General features: G+C 39.9%; 1 protein-coding gene across 2 annotated transcripts in view; it reads left to right on the plus strand.

Moving 5' to 3' along the window:
• Window positions 1–17,891, plus strand: part of LOC132396199 (integrin alpha-E-like) — a 300,648-nt gene that overhangs the window by 71,864 nt on the left and 210,893 nt on the right. For both annotated transcript variants that reach the window (XM_059973778.1, XM_059973777.1), the window contains exons 9-11: window positions 8,502–8,655; window positions 14,086–14,236; window positions 17,107–17,183. In XM_059973778.1, coding sequence (XP_059829761.1) covers window positions 8,502–8,655; window positions 14,086–14,236; window positions 17,107–17,183 — 382 coding nt within the window. The remainder of the gene's footprint in view (window positions 1–8,501; window positions 8,656–14,085; window positions 14,237–17,106; window positions 17,184–17,891) is intronic.

Raw genomic sequence — 17,891 nt, forward strand, 5'->3', positions numbered from 1 at the left:
TTTGTAAGTATGGGAGCCAAATTTTCAAAAATATATCATATTCATTTCTTAAATTATACGTAATTTTTTCAAATGGAATACAACTATGTATTTCATTATTCCAACGATCCATAGTTAAATATAAATCAGATTTCCAACTAACTGCGATAAATTTTTTGGCTACTGCCAATGCAATTTTTATACATTTTTTCTGATACTTGTTCAATTTAAGTTTCGGTATTGTCCCTTCAATGTCTCCTAATAAAAATAATAGTGGACTATGTGGGAGTTGTACTCCAGTAATTTGTTCCAATAAAAGTCTTAAATTTATCCAAAATGGTTGAATTTTAAAACAAGACCAAGTAGAATGTAAAAAGGTACCAATTTCTTGATTACATCGAAAATATTGGTCAGACATATTTGAATTTAATCTATTTATTTTCTGTGGTGTTATATATAATTGATGTAAAAAATTATATTGTATTAATCTAAGTCAAACATTTATTGTATTTCTCATACTATCTAAACATAATCTTGACCAGTTTTTCCCATCAATTTTAACATTCAAATCAGATTCCCATTTTTGTCTTGATTTATGAATTCCTAATTTAATTATTTGCTTTTGAATCAAATTATACATACAAGATGTAATTTTTTTAATTCTTCCTTTCTGAATCAATATTTCTATTTCACTAGGTTTTAGCATCAACATTGTTTGTCCCAGCTTTTCTCATAAATAGGCTCTTAATTGAAAATAACAGAAAAGAGTGTTATTTGATATTTTATATTTATTTTTTAATTGATCAAACGACATCAATATACCTCCTTCGAAACAATCACCTATATATTTAATCCCCTTTTGGAACCAATTATGTAAAAGTTTATTGTCCATTGTAAAAGGAATAAGCCTATTTTGAATTAAAGTTCTTTTTGCTAATGAAGATTTCTTTATCTCATCATCTATATTTACCTTATTCCATAAATCAATCAAGTGTCTTAATATAGGAGATTCTTTTTTTTCCTGTATCCATTTGGATTCCCATTTATATATAAAATCTTCTGGTATATTTTCTCCTATCTTATCCAATTCTATTTTAATCCATGCCGATTTTTCTTCATCAAAAAAAGACGCAATAAATCTCAGTTGATTTGCTTTATAATAATTCTTAAAATTTGGAAGTTGTAACCCTCCTAGATCAAATTTACATGTCAATTTTTCCAATGATATTCTTGACATCTTACCTTTCCAAAGAAATTTCCTTACATATTTATTCAGTTCTTGAAAGGGATAATTATATCTGAGGAAGAATGGACAATAATATGGAGGCATCAATGGAAGTGTAACAGTTCACAGAAATGGAGGGAGTTTGGATGGAAAAACTTAATAAGATATTTTATTACACCCTCTCAGAAATCCCATTATGATAGTAACCTCCCCGTTTGCTGGAGAAATTGTGGAAATCAAAATGCAAATCATTATTATATTTTTTGGGACTGCCCTGTTATCAAAGAGTATTGGAGGGGGATACACAATGCCCTACAAGACATCTTTAAATGTGAAATACCCTTAGAGAGTAAGACCATATATTTTGGATATATACCTTAAGAATGGTTGAAAAGAGATAAATATTTAATGAATATACTGTTGGTGGCTGGTAAAAAGACTCTTACTAGGAAATGGTTATCACAGGAGGGCCCAACTTTAAATGCGTGGATGGAAATTACAATGGACATTTACAAAATGGAGAAGATAACAGCATCTGTTAACCATCAGCTGGAACAATTTGATTCATACTGGGAAAAATGGTTTAACTACATAATGCCTCATAGGCTTGATTTTATTCTCACAAATCAATGAATATGTTGTAAAAAAAATCACTCCCTACTCGTACATAGTATTTTCCTTTTGCTTGTTTTTTTTCTTTCCACTCTTTTCTATAAATATATACCTCAGATAAATACTTAGTGGAGATTTGTGACATATATGATCATAGATCATAAGGATGTTAGACGAGGGTAAGCCAGTGGATGTTGTGTACCTAGATTTTCAGAAGGCATTCGATAAGGTGCCACATAGGAGATTGGTGAGTAAAATCAGAGCTCATGGCATTGGGGGCAGGGTTTCAACATGGATAGAAAACTGGTTGGCAGATAGAAAGCAAAGGGTAGCAGTGAATGGGTGTTTCTCGGACTGGCTGGAGGTGACTAGTGGGGTACCACAGGGCTCTGTATTGGGACCACAGCTCTTTACGATTTATGTCAACGATTTAGATGAGGGCATTGAAAACTATATCAGCAAGTTTGCTGACGATACTAAACTGGGTGGCAGTGTGACGTGTGAAGAGGACGTTAGGAGAATACAGGGAGACTTGGATAGGCTGGGTGAGTGGGCAGATACTTGGCAGATGTCATTCAATGTGAATAAATGTGAAGTTATCCACTTTGGAAGCAGGAACAAGAGGGCAGAGTATTGTCTGAACGGTGTAGAGTTAGGTAAGGGAGAAATGCAAAGAGACCTAGGAGTCCTAGTTCACCAGTCAATGAAGGTGAATGAGCAAGTGTAACAGGCAGTGAAGAGGGCAAATGGAATGTTGGCCTTTGTTACAAGGGGAATTGAGTGCAAGAGCAAGGATGTCCTTTGCATTTGTACAGGGCCCTGGTGAGACCACACCTGGAATATTGTGTACAGTTTTGGTCTCCAGGTTTAAGGAAGGACATTCTGGCAATTGAGGAAGTGCAGCGTAGATTCACTAGGTTGGTTCCTGGGATGGCAGGGCTGTCTTACGTAGAGAGATTGGAGAGATTGGGCTTGTACACGCTGGAATTGAGGAGATTGAGAGGGGATCTGATTGAAATGTTTAAGATAATTAAAGGATTTGATAGGATTGAGGCAGGAAATATGTTCCAGATATAACCATATAACCATATAACAATCACAGCACGGAAACAGGCCATCTTGGCCCTCCTAGTCCGTGCCGAACCCTTAATCTCACCTAGTCCCACCTACCCGCACTCAGCCCATAACCCTCCACTCCTTTCCTGTCCTGTCCATATACCTATCCAATTTTACCTTAAATGACACAACTGAACTGGCCTCTACTACTTCTACAGGAAGCTTATTCCACACAGCTATCACTCTTTGAGTAAAGAAATACCCCCTCGTGTTTCCCTTAAACTTCTGCCCCCTAACTCTCAAATCATGTCCTCTAGTTTGAATCTCCCCTACTCTCAATGGAAACAGCCTGTTCACGTCAACTCTATCTATCCCTCTCAAAATTTTAAATACCTCGATCAAATCCCCCCTCAACTTTCTACGCTCCAATGAATAGAGACCTAACTTGTTCAACCTTTCTCTGTAACTTAATTGCTGAAACCCAGGTAACATCCTAGTAAATCGTCTCTGCACTCTCTCTAATTTATTGATATCTTTCCTATAATTCGGTGACCAAAACTGCACACAATATTCGAAATTTGGCCTTACCAATGCCTTGTACAACTTTAGCATTACATCCCAACTTCTGTACTCAATGCTTTGATTTATAAAGGCCAGCGTTCCAAAAGCCCTCTTCACCACCCTATCTACATGAGACTCCACTTTCAGGGAACAATGCACAGTTATTCCTAGATCTCTCTGTTCCTCTGCATTCCTCATGCCCTACCATTTACTCTGTATGTTCTATTTGGATTATTCCTGCAAAATGTAGAACCTCACACTTCTCAGCATTAAACTCCATCTGCCAACGTTCAGCCCATTCTTCTAACTGGCATAAATCTCCCTGCAAGCTTTGAAAATCCACCTCATTATCCACAACACCTCCTACCTTAGTATCATCGGCATACTTACTAATCCAATTTACCACCCCATCATCCAGATCATTTATGTATATTACAAACAACATTGGGCCCAAAACAGATCCCTGAGGCACCTCGCTAGTCACCGGCCTCCATCCCGATAAACAATTATCCACCACTACTCTCTGGCATCTCCCATCTAGCCACTGTTGAATCCATTTTATTACTCCAGCATTAATACCTAACGACTGAACATTCTTAACTAACCTTCCATGTGGAACTTTGTCAAAGATGTTGGGAGAGTCCAGTGCCAGAGGGCATGGATTGAGAATAAGAGGTCAGTTATTTAAAACAGAGTTGAGGAAGAGCTTCTTCTCCCAGAGAGTTGTGGAGGTGTGGAATGCACTGCCTCGGAAGATGGTGGAGGCCAATTCTCTGGATGCTTTCAAGAAGGAGCTAGATAGATATCTGATGGATAGGGGAATCAAGGGATATGGGGACAAGGCAGGGGCTGGGTATTGATAGTGAATGATCAGCCATGATCTCAGAATGGCGGTGCAGACTCGAGGGGCCGAATGGTCTACTTCTGCACCTATTGACTATTGTCTATAAGATATATATGTACAATGTCTGAAAGACATCTTATGAAAATGTTTGTTTAATGATGAACTTCAATCAAAAAAAATTACAAAAAAAAGAAGGCGTACGGGTGTGTTGGCCTTCATTAATCATGGAATTGAATTTAGGAGCCAAGAGGTAATGCTGCAGCTACATAGGACCCTAGTCTGACCCCACTTGGGGTACTGTGCTCAGCTCTGGTCGCCTCACTACAGGAAGAATGTGGAAATTATAGAACGGGTGCAGAGGAGATTTACAAGGATGTTGCCTGGATTGGGGAGCATGCCTTATAAGAATAGGCTGAGTGAACTCAGACTTTTCTCCTTGGAGCAAAGGAGGATGAGAGGTGACCTGATAGAGGTGTATAAGTTAATGAGAGGCATTAATCATGTGGATAGTCAGAGGCTTTTTCCCAGGGCTGAAATGGTTGCCACAAGAGGACACAGGTTTAAGGTGCTGGGGAGTAGATACAGAGGAGATGTCAGGGGTAAGTTTTTTACTCAGAGAGTGGTGAGTGTGTGAATGGGCTGCCAGCAACAGTAGTGGAGGTGGATATGATAGGGGCTTTTAAGAGACTTCTAGATGGGTACATGAAGCTTAGTAAAATAGAGGGGTATAGGTAAGCCTAGTAATTTCTAAAGTAGGGACATGTTTGGTACAACTTTGTAGGCCAAAGGGCCTGTATTGTGCTGTAGGTTTTCTATGTTTCTATGTTTCTACCTCCTCTGTACCTACTTCCAAGCAACTTAAAACTATGCCCTCTCGTGCTAGCCATTTTAGCCCCGGGGAAAAGCCTCTGACTATTCACATGATCAAAGCCTCTCATCATCTTGTACACCTCTATCAGGTCACCTCTCATCCTCCGTCATTCCAAGGAGAAAAGGCCAAGTTCACTCAACCTATTTTCATAAGGCATGCTCCCCAATCCAGGCAACATCTTTGTAAGTGTGCTAGCATTGGAGAGTGTTCAGTAGATGTTCACAAGGATGATTCCAGGAATGAAAGGATTATCCTATGAGTAACATTTGATGGCTCTGTGTCTGTACTCATTGGGATTTTGAAGGATAAGTGTGGATCTCAATGAAAACTTTTGAAAGTTGAAAGGCCAAGATAGAGTAGATATGGAAAGGTTGTTTCCCAAGGTGGGGGAGTCTAGAGCAAGAGGGCACAGCTTCAGAATAAAGGATCGTCCATTTAAAACAGAGAGGTGGAGAAATTTCTTTTGACAGAGGGTGGTGAATTTGTGGAATTTGTTACTCCAGGCAGCTATGGAGCCGGGTCGTTGGATGTATTTAACACAGGGCTTAATGGGTTCTTGATTAGACATGGCATTAAAGGTTACAGGGAGGGGGCCGGGGAGTGGGGCTGAGGAGGGGAAAAAAGGATCAGCCGTGATTGAATGGTGGAGCAGACTTGATGGGCCAATGGCCTAATTCTGCTTCTATGTCTTATAGTCTTATAAGGGACACAAAACTGTTCACAATACTCCAAGTGAGGCCTCATCAGCACTTTATAAAGTCTCAATGTTACATCCTTGCTTTTACATTCTCATCCTCTTGAAATGAATATAAACATTGTATTTTCCTTCCTCACCACCAACTGAAACTTCAAATTAACCTTGAGGGAACCCTGCACAAGGACTCCCAAATCCCTTTGCATCTCAGATTTTTGAATTTTTCTCTTACTGGGTGCTTTTCCACAGTTAAGACAGATGAAGACACCAGCAGGGTCCATGAGTGTCAGGGAGCAGGAGTGAGCGCCATTGCTATTAAAATGAAAATGTGGTTGGCAAACTCAAAGGTCTTAAGGTGGATAAGTCACCTGGACCAGATGGACTACATCCCAGAGTCTTGAGAGAGGCTGCTGAAGCAATAACCGATGCATTGGTCATGATCTTTCAAGAATCACTTGATTCTGGTATTGTCCCAGAGGCCTGGAAGATTGCAAATGTCACTCCATTCTTTAAGAAAGGAGAAAGGCAAGAAGGGAAATTATAGGCCAGTAAGCTTAACCTCAATAGTTGGGAAAGTGTTGGATCCTGTTATTAAGGATAAAGTTTCAGGATACTTGGACACTAATGATAAAATGTCAAAGTCAGCATGGTTTCTGTCAAGGGAAGACCAATCTGTTAGAATTCTTTGAAGAAGTAACAAGCAGGGTAGACAAAGGAGAGGCAGTGGACGTTATTTATCTTGATTTTTCAGAAGGCATTTGATGAGGTGCCTCACATGAGGCTGCTAAACAAGATAAAATCCCATGGTGTTACAGGAAAGATATTGACATAGATAGAGGAATGGCTGACAGGCAGGAGGCAGCATGTGGAATAAAAGGGGCCTTTTCAGGTTGGCTACCAGTGACTAGTGGTGTTCCTCGGGTCAGTATTGCTTTTCACATTGTTTGTCCATGATTTGGATAATGGAATTGATGGTATTGTGGCTAAGTTTGTGGATGATACGAAGATCGGTGGAGAGGTAGGTAGTGCTGAGGAAGCCATATGATTGCAGCAGGACTTAGACAAATTGGAAGAATGGACAAAAAAGTGGCAGATGGAATACAGTGTTAGGAAATGTATGATAATGCATTTTGGTAAAGGGAACAATAGTGCGGAATGGTTACCTAAATGGGGGGAAGTTTCAAACATCAGAGGTACAGACGAACTTGGGAGTCATTGTGCAAGACTCCCAGAAGGTTAATTTACAGGCTGGGTCTGCGGTAAAGAAGGCAAATGCAATGTTGGCATTTATTTCAAGGGGAATAGAATATAAAAGCAAGGAAGTAATGCCGAGGCTTTATAAAATACCAGTCAGGCTGCACTTGGAGTATTGTCAACTGTTTTGGGCCCCAAACCTCTGAAAGGATATGTTGTCATTGGAGAGAGTCCAGAGGAGGTTAACAAGGATGATTCTGGGAATGAAGAGCTTAACAGATGAGGAGCGTTTGGCAGCTTTGGCCCTGTACTTACTGGAATTTAGAAGCATATGAGGGATCTCATTGAAACCTACCAAATGTTGAAAGGACTAGATAAGTTGGATGAGGACAGGATGTTTCCTAAGGTGGGATAGGGGGGGTGTGGTATCCATTACTAGAGGGCACAGCCTCAAAATTGAGGGGCAAGCTTTTAGCAGAGAGGTAAGGAGGTATTTTCTTAGCCAGAGAGTAGTAAATCTGTGGAATTCTCTGCCACAGACTGTAGTGGAGGCCAAGTCTGTGAGTATATTTAAAGTGGAAGTTAGGGCATTGAAGGATATGACGAGAAGGCAGGTGTATGACCATACAATTCTGTATTCCATCTGCCACTTTTTTGCCTATTCTCCTATTTGTCTAGATCCTTCTGCAGGCTCCATACTTCCTGAACACTGTCTGCCTGTATTCATATTGTCCACAAAGCCATCAATTCCATCACCCAAATCATTGACATATAATGTGAAAAGAAGCAGTCCCAGCACTGAAGTCAATGGAACACCACTAGTCACCAGCAGCCAAACAGAAAAGGCCGCCTTTATTCCCACTCTTTGCTTCCTGCCAGTCAGCCAATCTTCTGTTCATGCTAGTATCTTGTTTAGCAGCTTCATGTGCGGCACCTTGTCAAAGGCCTTCTGAAAATCCAAGTAAGCACTGTCCACTAACTGTACTTTATCTAGTCTGTTATGTACACAAAGAATTTCAACAGATTTTTCAGGCAAAATTTCCCTTAAAGGAAATCATGCAGACTTTGGCCTATTTTATTATGGACCTCCAAGTACTCCAGAACCTCATATTTAATAATGAACAACATCTTCCCAACCACTGAAGTCAGTTACCTGGCCTATAATTAAATAGTGGAGTGACAATTGTAATTTTCCAGTCCTCTGGAACTATTATAAAATTTAGTGAAAGATCATTACTAATGCCTCCACAATCTCTTCAGCCACATTTTAGCTCCTCAAGCACCTTCTCCTTAGTAACAGTAACTGCACTCACTTCTGCTCCCTGACTGTATTGAATTTATGACATACTGCTGGTATCTTCCACAGTGAAGTCTGACAAATATATTTATAAAGTTTATGATATTATATAAAACCAGAAAGATGTGTTTCTGAAAGCTAAACCTTTTCTACTACTTGTACGTCCAGAGACAATATCTTCAATGAAAGTACAGGCTCCAAAAAAAATGCGAAACAGTTTATCATTGTGGTAACAGATGGCGATATATTCCAAGATGAGTTAAACCTGACCGACGTAATCCGCTCAACTAAAATCGCTAATGTGACACGGATTGCTGTTGGGGTAAGCTTCTTACTACCACATCCTGGATGTTATTTCTATTTACTTACTTAGAGATACAGCACATTAACAGACTCTTCTGGCTCAATGAACTCTCACCACTCAATTACACCCATGTAACTAATTAACCTCTACTAACCCATTTATCTTTGGAATGTAGAATGCAAGATGTTCTGAGGTTTAGATGTTTTGTTTCAAAAGGGGCATGGAGAGGTGCGGGAGTGGCATTACTAATCAGGGTAGTATCACAACTACAGAAACAGAGAATGTCATAGAGAGATTGCCCACCTAGTCAGTGCAGGTGGAAGTCAGCAACAGGAAGGAAGCAATCACTCTATCTGGAGTATTCTATCGACACTGCCCCTCCCATTAGCAACAGAAATATTGAACTGTAATTGGGAGGCAGATTTTGGAAAGGTGCAAAAATAACAGGGATGTTGTTATGGGTAACTTCAAGTTCCTTAATACTGATTGACACCTCTTTATTGCAAAAGGTTCATTTGGACATAATTTGTTAAGTGTATCCAGAATTCCTGATGCAATATGTACTCAGGGCGACTAGAGAAGAGACCATACTGGACCATAGTGGTAAGCAAGGAACCAGGTCAGGTGTCTGATCACTTGGTGGGTGAGCATTTCAGAGACAGTGATCACAACTCCCTGACCCTTACCATAGCCTTGGACTTGGATAGAAGCAGAGGGCATGGCAAGGTATTGAATTGGGGAGGATGAATTATGATGCTATTAGGCAGGAACTTGGTAGGGTAAATTGGGAATGGATGTATTCTTGTTTAGGCACCAAATGCATAGGGTTCTGGATTGATTTGTCCCATTGAGGCAGGGAATGGATGGTAAGGTGAAGGAACCATGGTGACACGAGATGTGGAACATTTAGTCAAGAGGAAGAAGCTTACTTAATGTTTAGAAGCGAGGATCAGATAGTGCTCTAGTGAATTACGAGGTAGTCAGGAAAGAGCTGAAGAGTGAACTTAGGAAACCTAGACAAGAATATGAGAAGGCCTTGGCAAGTAAGATTAAGGAAAACCTCAAGGTGTTCTACACATATGTGAGGAACAGGATGAATACTAGAGTGAGGGTAGAACAATTCAGGGATGGAAGAGGAAACTTGCGCCTGGAGTCAGTGGAAGTAAGGAAGGTCCTTAATGAATACTTTGGTTCAATATTTAGCAGTGAGAAGGACTTTGGCATTTCTGAGGACAATGTTAAACAGATGAACAGGTTATTGGAGGATAAGCTGGAACTTTTGAAAAATGTTAGGATGGAAAGTATCTAGGAAATGAAGGAAAAGATTGCTGTACTTATAGAGATGACCTTTGCATCCTCAATCGTCACCAGATAATTGGAGCGTGGTAAATATTATTCATAAGTTCAAGAAGGGTAGTAGGGATAACCTTGGGAATTGTAGACCAGTGAATCTTAATTCATTTGGTGGGCAAATTATTGGAGAAGATTGTTGGGGACAAGATTTCCAAGCATTTGAAGAAGCATAGATTAATTGGGAATAGTCAGCATGGCTTTCTGAAGGATAGGTCACGTCTCATGAGTCTGATTAAATTTGTTGAGGTTATGACAAAGCACATTGATGAAGATAGAGCAGTAGATTTGGTGTATATGGATCTTAGTAGGATGTTTGATAAGGTTCCCCAACAAAGGCACATTCAGAAAATCAGGAGGCATGCAAACCAGGTAAACTTGGCTGTGTGGATACAGAATTGGATAGGACTGAAGGTGCTGTATCAGAATGTACGCAGTATATGGAATAAGGTAGATGAACTTATCAAGCTGGATGAACTCAGCAGGTTGGGCAGCATCTGTTGAAAGGAGCAGTCAACATCTCAGCCCAAAACACTGACTGTTCCTTTCAACAGATGCTGCCTGACCTGCTGCATTCATTTAGCTTGTTTGTATGTGTTGATTTGTATCTTCAGTATACTTTGTGTTTAGGTAGATGAACTTGTAGCACAGTTGCAGATTGGCAGATATGATGTTGTAGGCATCACTGAATCATGGCTGAAAGAAAATTATGGCTGGAAGCTTAATGCCCAAGGATACACATTGTATCGATAGGCAGGAGGGCAGAGGGGGCGGTGTTGCTCTCTTAGTAGAAGATTAAATCAAATAATTAGAAGAAGATGACATAGAGTCGGAAGGGACTGAGTCATTATGGACAGAGTTAAGGAGCTGCAAGGGTAAATAGACCCTGATGGGAGTTGTAAACAAACCCCCAAACAGTAGTAATGAAGTGACCTACAAATTATAACAAGAGATAGAATACATTACAAAAGGGCAATGAAAAAGAATTTCAGGAGGTATATTGTATACATTTCTCTGACATAAAATTAAACCTATTGAACTTGTTTTTACAGAAGTCATGGGGAACTTCAATGTGCAGGTAGATTGGGAAAATCAAGTTGGTGATGGATTCCAGAAGGGGGAATTTCTAAAGTGCCTAAGAAATGGCTTTTTAGAGCAGCTTGTGGTTGAGTCCACTAGATGGTCAGCTATTCCCGTTTGGGTGTTGTGCAACGAACCACAAAAAGATTAGAAAGCTTAAGGTAAAGGAACCCTGAGGGAAAGTGATCATAATATGATTGATTTCATCCTGAAATTTGAGAAGCTAAAGTCAGATGTATCAGTATTATACCAGAGTAAAGGGAATTACAGAGGAATGAGAGAAGAGTTGGCCAGAATTGACTGGAAAAGGACACTAGAAGGGATGATGGCAGAGCAGCAATGGCTGGAATTTCTGGAAGCAATTTGGAAAGCACAGGATATGGACATCCCAAAGAGGAAGAAGTATTCTAAAGGCAAGATGATGAAACCGTGGGTATCAACAGAAGTCAAAGCCGGCACTAAAGCCAAAGAGTGCATATAATAGAGCAAAAATTAGTGGGATTAGGAAGCTTTTAGGAACCAACAGAAGACAACTAAAAAAGTAATTAAGAAGGTAAAGATGGAATACGAAAGTGAGCTAGCCAATAATATTAAAGAGGATACCAGAAGTTTCTTAAGATACATAAATTGTAAAAGAGTGTGGGAGTGGTTATTGGACCGCTGGGAAACAAAGCTGGAGAGGTAGTAATGGGGGACAAGGAAATGGCAGACAAACTGAATAAGTATTTTGCATTAGTATTTACTGTGGGAAACACTAGCTGTATGGTGGAAGTTCCAGGTGTCAGAGAGCATAAATTGTGTGAAGTTACCATAACTAGAGAGAAGGTTCTTGGGAAACTGAAAGGTCTGAAGGTAGATAAATCACCTGGACCAGAGAGTACACCCCAGGATTCTGTAAGAGGTGGCTGAAGAGATTGTGGAGGCATTAGTAATGATCTTTCAAGAATCACTAGTCTTTGTGCAAGATTACATAGGGTTAACTTACAGGCTGAGTTGGTGGTGAGGAAAGCAAATGCAATGTTAGCATTCATTTCAAGGGGACTAGAATAGTAAGGCAAGGACATAATGGTGAGACTTTATAAAGCACTGGTGAGGCCTCACTTAGAGTATTGTGAGTAGCTTTGTGCCTCTTATCTTAGACAGGATGTACTGAAACAGGAGACGGTTCAAAGGAGGTTCACAAAAATAATTCCAGGAGTGAATGGCCAGTCATATGAAGTGTGTTTGATAGCTGTAGGCCTGTATTTATTGAAACCTACCGGATGTTGAAAGGACCAGATAGGGTGGCTGTGGAGAGGATAGAATATCCAGAACTAGCGGGCCCAGCCTCAAAATTGAGGGGTAACCTTTTAGAACTGAGGTATGGAGAGTTTTTATAGGTGGAGGCCAAGTCCGTGGGCATACTTAAGACCAAAGTTGACAGTTTCCTGATCAGTCTGGGCATCAAAGGATATGGCAAGAAGGCAGGTATATAGGGTTGAATGGGATCTGGGATGGCAGAGCAGACTCAATGGGCTGAATGGCCCTGTTCCACTCACATGTCTTATGGTCTTACTTGTGCAAAGGACAGTACACTGAAAAACCCAGGTAACTTGGCCCACTGCAACAATTGCCACTTTACTGGCTCCTATATTTTTTTTATTGGCTGCTGACAATTATCTAATTAGCCAATCAATTTTCAACAAATGATTTGCAAGTGTGCTTATTTTAGTTTCTTGCTTTGTGAAACTGAACAGAAAGCCCTAAGGCTACATCTACACTTGACTGGGTAAGTCTGTAACCGAAGCTTTTTCTGTTCGTTTTGACCCTCTGTCCACACTGAAATGGCGTTTTCCTCCCCTGAAAATGGAGCTTTTCTAAAACGCCCTCCAGAGTGTTTTAAATTTGAAAATGCCGCTTGAGCAAGAGTAGTGTGGACGAGGTAACCGGAGATTTCTAGAAACGCTGTCATGACGTGCAGGAACAGACTGCAGCATTTCATTGTTTTCCTGAACACAATCCCTCCACACAACCTAGCAATTTCAGAACAGACAGCAACGAGACTGAAGCCAGAAGAGTTAGAAATGTACTCACCAAATACTTTGACCCATAACTTACTGAATAAATAAGTATACGTACTCACTTTGCCCTGTTTTCTGCCCTTGCTTGTATGAAGGTAGTTTACCTATTTATGCAAGTACTTCTCTGACAATAGATGTGTAACAGCCTAATGTAACATTGTATGGAAATACAAGGTGCTTTATTAATAACCTTGTTATTAATAAACTAACACTGATAACACTGATACAGACATGTTTTATACATTTAACAAGGTGCTTTATTAATACAATAGATTTATCAGTTTTTCAATGTTCATTGTCAGTCAGGCCATACTATCTGTGAACTCCCTGTCGGTTGCTACCATACGCTCCAGTATTTGTTTTTTTTTAGTTTTTAGTCATCCTGTGTGAGAGCCAACAGCTGTCCATCGTTTGGCAATTTCCTTTTAAGTTTTTCTAGTCTGTAACTGCACAAACGCGCACTTTCACTGCAAGATTCGGCACTTGTTTTCTGTAGGTGTGTCCTGTGCATGCCCAGTAGGAGGAGATTCGCCCAAATACCCGTTTTAATGTGGACAGAGGTATTTTCAAAAATGCTTGGTGTGGACGCTTATCGTTTTTACGCGAAACCAGCATTTTCAAAATTATCCGCTCTAGTGTGAGGTAGCCTGAGACTCTCCTATTAAAAACATTTACCCTTGTTCCAAATTCCAGCTCCTGTTAGGTGAAACTGAACTAAATAATTACAGCATTGTGGTTTCTTAGAAGGAAGTTTCAGCTATTCAACAAGACATTGGATAGAGTCTGAAGTTTCTGTGGGTTGGATGACTTGATACAGCCAATTATCAAAGGGTTACTTCAGCAGCAGTTATTCTGGGCTCTTCATTATGTTACAGTTAAATAAAGGTGCTTTATCTATCAAAGGATGTGATTGATCAATCTATTGCAATATTAACTTTGTAATTCTGTTTCCACCAAGGTTGGTAAAAGCTTTAGCAAGCCAAAAGCAATGAATGAGCTAAAGCTAATCGCGACTGATCCAGATGACAAACATTTATTCCAAGTGGGTAACTATTCTGCTTTAGATGGTCTACTGGCAGATCTGGAGGAAAATATAGTTGGAATTGAAGGTATTTACAATATTTATTTGTTCTTTATTCTGAAATGAATGTTTGAATTAAAACCAATAAAACAGAATTATTCATCATAATTATTGACCATCTTTGTTTTAAATCTTATTATGACACAAGATCAGGGAAAATAACAAAGCATATTATCTAACTAGGAAGAGGGTATACAGCTATGAGATGGAGATGGCCTTGCAGATTATGGGTACATTTATCACCCTATCCAGTGTTCTCACTTTCAGGGATCTATGAACTTGGACCCCAAGATTCATTTGTGTGTCGATGTTTTTGGCATTTAATAATATACTTGGATCTTTTGTTTGATGGCTCTCGGCTTGTACTCACTGGAGTTTAAAATAATGAAAGGGCAGCTCAATGAACTCTATTAAATATTGAAAGGCCTAGATAGAGTAGAGGTGGAGAGAATGTTTCCTATACTGGGTGAGTTTAGGAGCAGGAGCAGAAGGCACAACCTCAGAATGCAGGGATGTTCTTTTAGAACAGAGGTGTAGAGGAATTTCTTTAGGTAGAGGATAGTGTATCTGTGAAAGCCAAGTCATTGGGTATATTGTGAGCTCAATTTCAATGTTTAAAAGAAGTTTGGATAGGTACATGGATGGCAAGGATATGGGTGGGCTTTGGTCCAGATGCAGATTGATGGGACTGGGCAGTTTAAATGGTTCGGCATGGACTAGATGGGCAGAAGCACCTGGTTCCGTGCTGTACTTTTCTTTGACTCTATGACTCTATATTTAAAATAGAGGCTGATAGATTCTAGATTAGTACGGATGTCAAAGGTTACAGGAAGCAGGCAGGAGAATGTGATTGAGAGGGATAATAAATCAGCCATGATCAGAGCAGACTTGATATGCTGGATGGCCTAACTTTGCTCCTATATATTATGGTAGAATGGTGCTCAGTATTTTGATTTATGAAGGCTAATATGCCAAACACTCTCTTTATGATCTTATCTACCTGTGATGCCAATTTCAAGGAATTCCCAGATCCCTCTGTTCTACCAGACTCCTCAGTGTCCAACTGTTCACTGTGTAAATCCTGTACTGCTTTGTCCTCCCAAGTGCAGCACACTACACTTGTCTGCCCTTGTCAACCATAACCATATATACCGCCATATGAAACAAAGTTTCTCCAGACCAAAGTGCACAACACAGTACGTATAACTCACACACATAACACATAGTGATATTGCCACTAATAAATTTACACACAATAAGGTGTATTTGAGGCACAAGTTGAAAAGCAAACAGCATAAAGCTACTGGCACTTCATGTGTGATGAGACCTGGGTGCTGGCAGGAAGTTCAATAGTCTTACGGCCTGGGGGAAGAAGTTGTTTCCCATCCTAACAATTCGTGTCTTAATCCTATGGTAGATGATCAAAGAGATGTTGGATGGATGGGAGGAATTATTGACAACGCTAAGGGCCCTCTGTATGCAGTGCTCCTGATAAACATCTCTGATAGATTGATAGATGAAAGAGAGATCTCAATGATACATATCACTTGCAGCACGAGGGGTCCCAGCACACTTGACTATTGCTACGCTAAGATTAGAAATGCTTATCATGTCACTAATATGTCACGGTTGTCACAGACTTTATTGAAACAGTCATAGATGAGCATTTGCCCACAAAATCATTCGGAGTCTTTCCCAACCAGAAACCCTGATTAAATCAAGAGATCTACAATCTGTTGAGGGCCATATCAGTGGCATTCAAGTCTGGCAACCAAGTAAAATATAAGAAGTCTAGGTACAACCCCCAGAAAGCCATCTCACATGTGAAGTGAATCATTGAAGGATGCTCAACTGCTGTTGCAGGGTTTGAATGCTAGCACCTCTAGCAAAGTGAAAGCAAGTGACATATCATAGGTGACAACAAAGTTTTTCTCCCAGATGAGCTCAATGCCTTTTATGCCTGCTTTGTTATTAAGGGGAATGGCTACACCAGTACTCAGCACTGTCTACCTATTCCCCTTCCTTCTCCTAACAGTTACCCAGTTACCTGCATCATGCACTTGAGTAATTGTCTCCCTTTAGCTCTTGTGAATCAACCCCTCTGTCTACTGAATTATCTGTTGGTCATCCAGCTCTAGTTCCCTAAGGCTGTCTGTAAGGAATTGTAGCCAGATGCAATTCTCGCAGGCGTTGTCATCAGAGACCCTAGATGTCTCCATGACTTACTGCAAGAGGAGCAACCACGACCCTGGGTTATATACCCACTGCTTTAGACTGTGCAAAATTAGCAGAAACCTCACTCTAGTCTCTGCCTCTTCTCATCAAAACCTCAACTCTCCACTCTAAATTTGGCCACTGATTCAACTTAGCCATTTTTTATTGGCCTTTGCCAATTGCTGAATTATCCAATTAATTTACAACTAACAATTCATATTTGTGCCTCTCTTATGCTCTGACTAGCTGAAACCGAACAGAAAGTCCAAACAGATGTCAAAAACTGAAAGAAATATATTAGGTTATCTGTCTGAGTGGGTAATGTGAATGGGTAATCTTGATGAAGTAAAGACAAGCCATGAATTTCTAAGGCTTAGAAGTCTACAGGCTAAATACTGGCAAATTAATGTTGAGAGGCACCTAATGTTCAGCAAGTAGTTTGTGGGCCATAGGGTATGTTTCTGTGTGGGATGAATCTATGACTAAGGAGTGAGATAAATTTGTAGATGGAATAGGCATTGAGGAGTATGGGGATACATTGGGAATCTAGCAATGGAATAAAAGATTAGCCATGATCTTATTGAATGGTAGCGGGCTTGAAAACCAAATAGCTACTACTTGATTTTTTTATGTTATTATATTTACTGATTATCTTCATTTCCTTTTTATTTATTAATTCAACAGGTACTCAAGGTGCAAATGTAAGTGCCTTTCACATGGAGCTGGCACAAATCGGATTTGCTGCAGATTACTCTAGTGATGTAAGATGGTGTTATATTTTTCTAAAATCTGTGATTTTATGTTGTTTTTATGAATGTGAACTACAGGTCTTCTCCAGGTTATATCAGGATTGCATTCCTGAGAACGATCCATAACACAAACTGCTTGTAAGTCAGAAATACAGCAAATTAAAGCAGTTAAACCAGGTGTTTAACTCAGTCAATTTGATATAATGAACCCAGTTCCCACACTGCAGCATGCTCCTGTAGTCCAGTAGCAGCCAGCAAAACCATTCTACTGGTCTCCTAAATTCTCATTTGTATGTACAAGCTGTCAAGTTGAGCATCCGTAACCTCTGGATGATTTGTAAATGAATAAAAAAGATTGAGGGCCACAAGTTGCCCAGGTATATGTGCCAATTTTCTAATTTGTGTCAGAATTACCACTTGAAGTTTCATTTTAAATTCCACCTTCTGCTGAATTGAAGCAATGTGTTTGTGATGAGAGCAAAACTCTATAGGCACAACAACATCAGTTATAAGAACAACATTACTAATTCAATTGCACCCAGTACAAAGAGAAACACTGAATTGATAGTCACTGTCTTTACCTTGAACCTCTTGGGACTTGGCTTTGTGTGACTATAGCACAAGCTCTTTCCCTTCTGCTGTCCTATTAGATGCAGATTTTCTTCCTCTTGGTTACAGAGTCATCAAGCACAGGAAAAAGGCCCTCAGTCCACTATGTCC

Source organism: Hypanus sabinus, chromosome 6 (genome assembly GCF_030144855.1).
Source record: "Hypanus sabinus isolate sHypSab1 chromosome 6, sHypSab1.hap1, whole genome shotgun sequence".
NCBI classification, from domain to species: Eukaryota; Metazoa; Chordata; class Chondrichthyes; order Myliobatiformes; family Dasyatidae; genus Hypanus; species Hypanus sabinus.